This window comes from Camelina sativa, chromosome 10 (assembly GCF_000633955.1).
Source record: "Camelina sativa cultivar DH55 chromosome 10, Cs, whole genome shotgun sequence".
In the NCBI taxonomy this organism is placed as follows: Eukaryota; Viridiplantae; Streptophyta; class Magnoliopsida; order Brassicales; family Brassicaceae; genus Camelina; species Camelina sativa.
The window spans coordinates 1,570,696-1,580,375 of record NC_025694.1 but is presented as its reverse complement, the minus strand read 5'-3'; the positions used below and the strand labels follow the sequence as shown (position 1 = coordinate 1,580,375).

At 35.9% G+C, this 9,680-nt stretch overlaps 3 protein-coding genes and 1 non-coding gene across 4 annotated transcripts in view; 3 read left to right on the top strand and 1 right to left on the bottom strand.

Annotated features, from left to right (window-relative positions):
- The window catches only part of LOC104716435 (myb family transcription factor EFM-like), a 2,290-nt gene extending 1,901 nt beyond the window's left edge, over window positions 1-389 (bottom strand). Inside the window, exon 1 of the mRNA XM_010433811.1 lies at window positions 4-389. Within this exon, the coding sequence (XP_010432113.1) occupies window positions 4-229 (226 nt within the window). The 5' untranslated portion in view covers window positions 230-389. The remainder of the gene's footprint in view (window positions 1-3) is intronic.
- On the top strand, window positions 3,339-3,410 carry TRNAE-UUC. Its single transcript has one exon. It is a non-coding gene; the product is annotated as a tRNA-Glu (tRNA).
- Window positions 3,463-5,813, top strand: LOC104716434 (pentatricopeptide repeat-containing protein At4g37170-like). Its single transcript, XM_010433810.2, has one exon. The coding sequence runs from the start codon at window positions 3,563-3,565 to the stop codon at window positions 5,639-5,641; it is 2,079 nt and encodes a 692-aa protein (XP_010432112.1). The 5' UTR covers window positions 3,463-3,562; the 3' UTR covers window positions 5,642-5,813.
- Window positions 7,345-9,680, top strand: part of LOC104719952 (L-ascorbate oxidase homolog) — a 3,576-nt gene continuing 1,240 nt past the window's right edge. The window contains exons 1-7 of the mRNA XM_019230840.1: window positions 7,345-7,564; window positions 7,670-7,779; window positions 7,865-8,135; window positions 8,236-8,335; window positions 8,440-8,785; window positions 8,863-9,228; window positions 9,311-9,389. Of these exons, the coding sequence (XP_019086385.1) occupies window positions 7,415-7,564; window positions 7,670-7,779; window positions 7,865-8,135; window positions 8,236-8,335; window positions 8,440-8,785; window positions 8,863-9,228; window positions 9,311-9,389 (1,422 nt within the window). The 5' untranslated portion in view covers window positions 7,345-7,414. The remainder of the gene's footprint in view (window positions 7,565-7,669; window positions 7,780-7,864; window positions 8,136-8,235; window positions 8,336-8,439; window positions 8,786-8,862; window positions 9,229-9,310; window positions 9,390-9,680) is intronic.

Sequence of the window (9,680 nt, the reverse complement as noted above, 5' to 3'; positions counted from 1 at the left end):
TACCTTCGTTCAATAAGAGCATGCACAAAGGTAGTTCTCGTTTAAAAACATCGATTTTTTTCCTCTCTTCCTCTAATCTCCCGACATAACCATCGATTTCAGACAGTTTCGATTTATTGTCATCGATCCTCGACACTTCGTCGAGGAATTGAGATAAGGGTTTTGGTAAAGAGTAGATAGACAAATTCAGATTAAGACCCATCCTTTGATCTGTTTCTGTTTGAACCATCGAGAAAACAAAAACGGACAAAGATAAAAGACAAAGAGAAGCTTCAAGACACACGTACGTATATATAGACGAACAAGAAGAAGGTTACAAAGAAGAAGAAATGAGAAACAAAAAAGAAAGGGATTAGAGGGGAAAGAAGATGAAGGACGCGGTGAACCGTAGCCGCTGTAAATAAGTGGAGAGTCGAGGGTGTTTTTGTAAATTGATAAATTAGATTTTATCTTTAAATGGGAAACAAAGAATCTTTTTGTGATGCCCCGTACACACGCGGCGAATCGTTACACTCACTTGTAAAATATTTATTCGGATTTTTTATTTTCCTCCTCCTATTTATTAGGCTAATAACAATTAATTCACTATTTTCAGTTTTGGGAAACTTGTCATTTATTTTGTTTTCTAAATAGTGCTTCCCCCATTCAAGATTCTCGTATTTTCTTGTTATCCTCCTGTGTTTTAATAGTTTCCAACACTTGATTTTATGCATAACCAAAGTGGTTCAGACTGTGCAAATTAAATCCCACTAAATATATCCTGTTTTCATTTTTAGATAATCCCCCAAAATTAACATTTTTCTAACTTTTGAAATAAAGGAAATCATATTTAATATTTGCTTCCATGATCATACAATACATGAAACTTTTCTTTCCTTACTTTAACATTTACAATATCATTTGTTAAATCTCTTTGATTTTGCTTGGTAAGTAGTGTAAAAGCTAAATGGAAATATAACATTTCTTTATTTTGGCTTTAGTCAATCACAAATTGCAAACACATATTCTACAATTCAACAAAGATATTTTCGTTGTTGTTTTAAGGAATGTGAAAATATACTTTTAAATAATGAAAATCTACATTACAACTAATATTGACTTTTTATAATTAATCGAAATGTTATGAACTTTAAGGTTATAAAATTATAGTCAACACCATACGAGATTAAACATTGACAATATTTAAATTAAAAAAAAAAAGATATGAAAACAAAACAATCCAAGTTCCAGCGGAACCACTCGATTAATAATCAGTACTTGTAAGTGTATATAAGACGTACAACACATAAATTCGTACTTTTTTAGTTTGTACTACTATCATATAACTAGACTAAATTAGTACACAGAATTAGAAACTCATCTTTTCTAGTCTAGGACTACGACACGTTCGCTTTACTTTATATGAAGTCGTTAGTTTCTTTAGTTGAACAGGGAATTACATTAGCTTTTGCTAACACAACTGTATTAGTAGCCATCGACATATATCAACAACATATTGGTTGTATGTAAAAGAGTGAAGTGGTCAAAAGAACTCGGGTACGTCCATTTACACTCACATTGAGCATTAGTTTAAAGAACCACGGAACCATTGTGTTTAACTATAGTTCCCTTTTTCATGTTTTTTTTTTTGTTTTTTTTGTTAATGTAATTCGTATGTATTATGAAATACCTATTCATTTCAACGTGGATATTTAATTATTTACCAAAAAAACTAGGTTGAATTATATAGCTAACAGCCATTATTTCTTGGGAGTTTTTTCGCTAAGCATTGATATCAATTTTGCTAGTAATCAAACTTACATTGGGTGTGATTGGTGAACAAAAATAAAATGGTAAAAGTGGTATAGCTTTAAATTTTTACCAATCACAAAAGCTTTATTCAAAACTCTACTTTTAGTTTTTTGTATAATTTTTATGTACAACTTTTTCTTACGAAGTTATACTTTTCTGTAACAGTTTTTAGCTCTAGCTTTAGTTGTTCTTTACAGTTTTAGATAGTTACCAATCAGATCAATTATAAGATGGTAAATTCATTCTATTTTAATATTCTTCGTGGTTTAAAAAAAATAAAAAATAAAAACCCCATGAAATAATTTAAAAATCTAGAACACTAGTAATGAGCAAAAAGGATCTTTCGCATAATCCAATGTAAAAGATCCCACGACGCAAAGCAACTTTATTCGTCGCTTTTTTTTTTCCTTGTAGCCAAATACAAAAAAAAAACTAAAAACCTTTTCGAAATAACATTTGATTCCTTTTGTGAAAAAAACAACAAAAACTTTCCGAAACACCCTAGCATATAAAAAAATGTCGAAGACCTATAAACAATAAAGACCACAAGGGAATCTAAACGGACGGACAAAAAGAAACGGCTAACTATAAGCCAACAAGACCATGACACGTATCCAACTAATCTTGATTTTTTACTTTCACTGGAATCGTTTTTATTTCCTTTTTATGAAGGAGAAGAACTGAAACGTCTCGAGCTTGTAATAACGACGTCGAGATTTTTGATACCGTTGATTGATTGATTAGATTCTCTTGTAGTGGGTTCACGACACGTAACGCTAACCTTTTTGTATTATTATTTTTCCTCTTACAAAAGTTCTAACAAACGATAGCTTTTGCTCTGTCTAATCTAAATTTTGAGGATAAGGTTCATCGTTTCTATCTGCGAGAATCCAATGAGATATCTTTGGTTTATAAGTAAGAATCCCATGGCTTGTTTGGCAATCAAGTCAACAATCTTTCAGAATTTTCGTATTTCAAATAGTTTTCGTCAATTGTTGAACACAATATATACACACTATGACACTAACATCCAAACTTAACCAAATGTAGTGGCAAAGAAATCAGACATTTACATGCAACTTTGAATCCCATAACTCGACTTTTACTTGAAGAAGAAACACACTTAGGTGTCCAATGGTAGATGTATGGGTATGGGTTTCGACCTAATCAAAACTCTTTTCATTAACTTTATAGAAAACATCCAATCAGAATTTTGTGAATTATTATCCTTATACTATAATCCAATAAATTCTTCTTTAAGATATTTATTGGTAATGGGCAAAACAACAATGGATGCTTAATATTAGTTTCAAAGATTCTTTCATTCTCTACAACTAAAAAGCTGAATGTTTTGGATGGTCTTAGTTCTACCTTGTAAAGATGAATAATCCATCCAATAAGATNTTGTTGACAACAAGAACAAAGACTGATTCCCCACTTTTATTCAATCAACAAAAAAAAAAAAAAAAAAAAAAAAGCAAATTGATTCGGGAAAATAAAACATAATTAGGATTTATGGTGTTATTTTAAATACTTACAACAATAAATCCGATGTCCTCCAGCGGTTAGGATATCTGGCTTTCACCCAGGAGACCCGGGTTCGATTCCCGGCATCGGAGCTTTTTGTTTTAATTTTGAATAAGATAATGAAACCTTCTAAGTCACAGAGAAGGTTTCTTAATTCTTGAAATAAAAACAATCGGAGGAAGGATCACTTAAATGTTGCCGGCGACGAGATCTTTGAATTTGAAAACTTTTTGATTTGGTAAAGATGAATCATTCAAATATGAGAAAGTTAAGTACTTTTCATGGATTAATATTCAAAAGAAACCAATCCTCCTCTGCTTTCGCATCACTGAAGAGGTTTTCAGATAAAAAGTTCTTTAATTCGAACAATGACGATGTTGGTGTTGTGGAGCGATTATGTAAAGCTAACAGATTTGGTGAAGCCATTGATGTTTTATGCGGACAGAAGCTATTACGAGAAGCTGTTCAGCTTCTGGGTCGAGCAAAGAAGCAACCTGCTTCTACTTATTGTAATCTCATCCAAGTCTGTAGCCAGACACGCGCTCTTGAAGAAGGTAAGAAGGTTCATGAACACATTAGGACTTCTGGGTTTGTACCTGGGATCGTTATATGGAACCGTCTTTTGGGTATGTATGCGAAATGTGGTAGTTTGGTTGATGCACGTAAGGTGTTCGACGATATGCCTAAGAGAGATGTGTGTTCCTGGAATCTAATGGTTAATGGGTATGCGGAAGTTGGGTTGGTTGATGAAGCGAGGAAGTTGTTTGATGAAATGCCTGAGAGAGATAGTTATTCATGGACGGGTATGGTTACGGGATATGTTAAGAAGGATCAGCCTGAAGAGGCATTGGTGTTGTATAGTTTGATGCAAAAGGTACTGGATTCAAGACCTAATATTTTTACAGTTTCTAGTGCGGTGGCTGCTGCTGCGGCGATTCCATGTATACGTAGAGGGAAAGAACTTCATGGGCATATCTTTCGAGCTGGATTGGATTCAGATGAGGTGCTCTGGAGTTCGTTGATGGATATGTATGGAAAATGTGGCTGCATTGATGAAGCAGGAAACATCTTTGATAAGATTGTTGACAAAGATGTTGTCTCGTGGTCATCAATGATAGATAGATATTTCAAGTCCCGTAGATGGCGACAAGGGTTTTCTCTGTTTTCTGAGTTGGTAGGTTCTTCTTGTGAACGACCCAATGAGTACACTTTTGCTGGAGTTTTGAACGCTTGTGCTGATCTCACGAAAGAAGAGCTAGGGAAGCAAGTTCATGGATACATGACAAGAATTGGGTTTGATCCTTACTCTTTTGCATCAAGCTCTCTTGTAGATATGTACACGAAATGTGGAAACATTGAAAGTGCAAAACATGTTGTTGATGGATGTCCTAAACCTGATTTGGTTTCTTGGACTTCTTTGATTGGTGGCTATGCTCAGAATGGGCAGCCTGATGAAGCTTTGAAGTATTTCGATTTGCTCCTCAAATCTGGCACGAAGCCTGATCATGTTACCTTTGTAAACGTCCTCTCTGCTTGTACTCATGCCGGGTTGGTCGAAAAAGGACTTGAATACTTTCACTCGATAACAGAGAAACACGGGTTATCGCATACTTCTGATCATTACACTTGTCTTGTTGATCTATTAGCTCGGTCTGGAAGATTCGAACAGTTAAAGAGCATTATTAGGGAAATGCCGATGAAACCGAGTAGGTTTCTATGGGCTTCGGTGCTTGGTGGGTGTAGCACTTACGGGAACATTGACCTAGCAGAGGAAGCGGCTCAAGAACTGTTCAAAATAGAACCGGAAAATCCTGTTACTTATGTTACAATGGCTAATATCTATGCTGCAGCAGGAAAATGGGAGGAAGAAGGGAAAATGAGAAAGAGAATGCAAGAAAACGGAGTCACCAAAAGACCCGGTTCAAGCTGGACTGAGATAAAACGGAAGCGTCATGTATTCATAGCAGCAGATACTTCGCATCCAATGTATAACCAAATAATTGAGTTCTTGTGTGAATTGAGGAAGAAGATGAAAGAAGAAGGATATGTTCCTGCTACTAGTCTTGTATTGCACGATGTAGAAGATGAACAGAAAGAAGATAATCTTGTGCATCATAGCGAGAAACTTGCAGTTGCGTTTGCAATTTTATCGACACAAGAAGGGACAGCGATTAAGGTGTTTAAGAATTTGAGGTCTTGTGTGGATTGTCACAGTGCTATTAAGTTCATATCGAAGATCACAAAGAGGAAGATAACCGTAAGGGACTCGACTCGGTTTCATTGCTTTGAGAATGGACAATGTTCATGTCGAGATTATTGGTAACGAAAAAAAAAACAAATTTTGACACATCCATTTTAAGCCACTATGATTGATTTGTACTACAATGGCAAATTAGTCAGTGAGTCATAGAAATTTTACATTGTTTAAAGGTTAATGGTAAGTACAACCTTAATGTACAATGTACATACGATCAACAATGCAGGGATTAAGGAACAAAGGCATGAAACTTCCTAAATTCCCAAATAAAAGGATGAATCCACTAATGGCTCTATAATCGATTTGCTAGTCTCAAGACAAGTTTCGTAAGATGAGGAAGAGAGGAAGCATGCATATAGACATGCATTTATTAATGTGAAGTACACATTGCATATATATATACATATTATGTGGTATAAATACATAAGGATATAGTGTACTCACATGGTACAAGCGAGCTTAGTGGTAAGGAATTCATGTGTGATTAATTAGAGTTTCTTTCTCTTTCCCAATATGTGATCTCTTCTAGGGATACATCACCAAGTCTTTTACCTTAGCATTTGGTTTGACTTCATCATTTTAGTTTTAGTAAAGTAATGTGCTAACTGGAATCTCGTGAGATAGACGCACACTCTTTATGTTTCGATTACTTTGAGAAATTAATTATGTGTTCTGTGATTCGTTGGTTTTCTTAATTATAGATTCTATTGTCCATACATCTAAATCAAAAAGTCAACCTACTTATTTAAACTAATTTACGTATGAGGGAACAAAATTTTTAATTATAGATCAAGATCTACTTTCCCAGACTCTGTTATCTAATGTATTCTATTTGTATAATTCATAACTTCCTAAGTCAAATCTCGTCTCAAAACACGCTTTTCTTACTCCAAAAAAATTGTATTTCCTAAAAAGTTTCCATGAAAATTGGTATGCACTCGTACCAAGTCATTGGCTACTTTAGAAAGGCACCCCGTAATTTTAATTAAAAGTTTTATAAAACTTGAACTGCATTAAGTATTAGTGTATAATATCAACTATTGTATACAACGAACATTATTGTGTTTATTTGGTGAATGCATTTTGGGTTGCATTGGTGTATTCTTTCTTCATTTTGACTTAACGTTTTGTTTATACAATTGTGACCGACACTCACTAGTGTAGGTTCTTCATCATTTTTTTGTCTTTGATAATATAAGGCTAAAGCAGCTTATAAGATTTTCACGTTGAAATTCTCACAACTTTTTTTGACATCAAACTATATTTGTTTGTACTCCGTAATATCCTTACCGGTTTAAGATACAATAGTCAATAGTTCCAAATGCAAACCATTTTTCAAGTTATAGATCTTTCAGATCTTAGACTAATATTTGGTCACTGAACCAGCTCACTCGAAATTAACGGGGCCAATATAGAACACTTTTTTGGTTCAATTTCTTCTTTTTACTCAATCTAAAAATGGTTATACTTCTCTTGCCGACAAAGAAAACTTGGTGATTGAAGTAATTCTAGTAGTACACATATCTATGATAGTTACAAATCTCATATCTATATCGCGTAAATTTTAAATAAAAAAGTTGTCAAGGGCAAGCATATTTTGCATGAAGTACGCCGCAAAAGAGCAATTGAGGCTTTTGTGTGATGCATGGGGATTCACGTCGTCCTCGTTGACAAAACTTAATAAAATACAAACACTTACTTACTCCCTCGTGTATATAAGATTGTCCTTTGGTGGAACCCCAAAGCATATACTCACAAACAAACGAAAAACCAATTCTTGATCTTGAATCTCGCAGAGGGAGAGAGAGATCAGGACCACATTCTATTCTTCTTACAAAAATGAAACAGACCAATCTCTTGCTATGTAAATTATTCATAGGAGCCTTGTTTTTGTTGGGCTCTGTTTTGGTTAATGGGGAAGACCCATATATGTTCTACACTTGGACTGTCACTTATGGAACAAGATCTCCTCTTGGTGTTCCTCAACAGGTATCAATATAAACCATTATTTTGCATAAGTTAAATTTATACATATATGAGAAACTAATATTCATTAGTGTAATTTTTCTATATTTTGGTATGATGTACGTGTAGGTCATTCTTATCAATGGACAGTTCCCTGGTCCTCCGATTGAAGCTGTTACAAACAACAATGTTGTTGTTAACCTCATCAACAAGCTTGACGAGCCATTCCTCATCACTTGGTATACATGTTACTATATAACCGATTGAGCTAATTGCGGTTTAGACGAATATGAAATCTTTAACACCGGTTTGTAATAAGTGTAGGAACGGAGTGAAGCAGAGGAGGACATCGTGGCAAGATGGAGTATTGGGAACAAACTGTCCTATCCAACCAAACTCGAACTGGACTTACCAGTTTCAACTTAAAGATCAGATCGGAACTTACACTTACTTCGCTTCCACGTCGATGCACCGAGCCAGGGGTGCTTTTGGTGCTCTCAACGTTAACCAGAGAGCCGTCATTACCACTCCTTACGCTACACCAGATGGCGATTTCACCCTCCTCGTCTCTGACTGGTTTAAAATGAGCCACAAGGTAATATATATACCCACACAAAAACATTTCAGACTACTTGAAGGTCAACGTAAAGTTTTGATTTATATACCATTTAACTATTAATTATTGTGATCACTAGGACTTGCGAAAGCGTCTTGATGCAGGCTATGCTCTTCCTCTTCCTGATGCTCTTCTCATCAATGGTGCTTCTAAAGGTCTAGTATTTACCGGACAACAAGGTAACGTCATCAAATAAATCCATCAAGATGTTTTTTTTTTACATTCTCCATATGGTCTTACATTAGTCTCTGATATGTATTTATTTTCATTTGTATATCTTCAGGTAAAACATACAAGTTCCGAATATCGAATGTCGGTATAGCGACATCGATAAATTTTAGGATTCAAAATCACACAATGAGCCTCATTGAAGTAGAAGGTGCTCACACTCTTCAGGAGAGCTATGAGTCGCTTGACGTCCACGTTGGCCAGTCCTTGACCGTTTTGGTCACTTTAAAAGCTTCTGTGAGGGACTATTTCATGGTGGCATCAACCCGGTTTACAAAACCAGTACTAACCACAACCGCGAGTCTCCGTTACCTAGGCTCCCAAAACGCTGCATATGGTCCCCTCCCCATTGGTCCTACTTACCATATCCATTGGTCCATGAAACAAGCAAGAACCATCAGGTATTTAAACCGGACATAACCGAACCGGATAATCTTTTGTGGATTTTCTCTAATTTTAATTTGCTGAATATTATTAGGATGAATTTGACGGCAAATGCTGCAAGGCCAAACCCACAAGGATCATTTCATTACGGTACCATACCAATAAACCGAACTCTAGTCCTAGCCAATGCGGCCACGATGATCAATGGGAAGCTTCGGTACACAGTAAACCGGATATCGTACATCAACCCAACAACACCGTTGAAACTTGCCGATTGGTACAACATCTCGGGCGTGTTCGATTTCAAGACAATCCTTAGCACTCCTACGATCGGACCAGCTCACTTTGGTACATCGGTTATCGACGTTGAGCTTCATGAGTTCGTTGAAATCGTTTTCCAAAACGACGAAAGATCAATTCAGTCTTGGCACATGGACGGCACTAGCGCATATCCGGTTGGGTAAGCAAGCACCTTACCTTGCCCTCTGTTATCTAAACCGGTTCCGGTTATTCATAATTATAATTCGAACGTTATTTGTCAGATACGGGTCAGGGACATGGAACGTGACCATGAGGAAGCGTTATAACTTGGTTGATGCTGTTCCAAGACACACTTTCCAGGTACGTAATATATAGTCTTTGTCAGTAACAAGTTGAATGATTAAAATCTTATTAAATAACTTGGAGTAGAAGCGTTACAACTTGGTTGATCATGCGGTTGGGTGTGTGTAGGTGTATCCGTTATCGTGGACGAGCATATTGGTGTCATTGGATAACAAAGGGATGTGGAATCTAAGGTCACAGATATGGTCAAGGAGGTATTTAGGACAAGAGCTGTACGTTCGTGTTTGGAACGATGAGAAGTCTCTCTACACTGAAGCTGAACCGCCTCTTAACGTTCTTTATTGCGGC

Bases quoted from the DNA above. Each gene is read 5' to 3' on its own strand.
- LOC104716434 (XM_010433810.2), top strand. From the start codon at position 3,563: ATGAATCATTCAAATATGAGAAAGTTAAGTACTTTTCATGGATTAATA.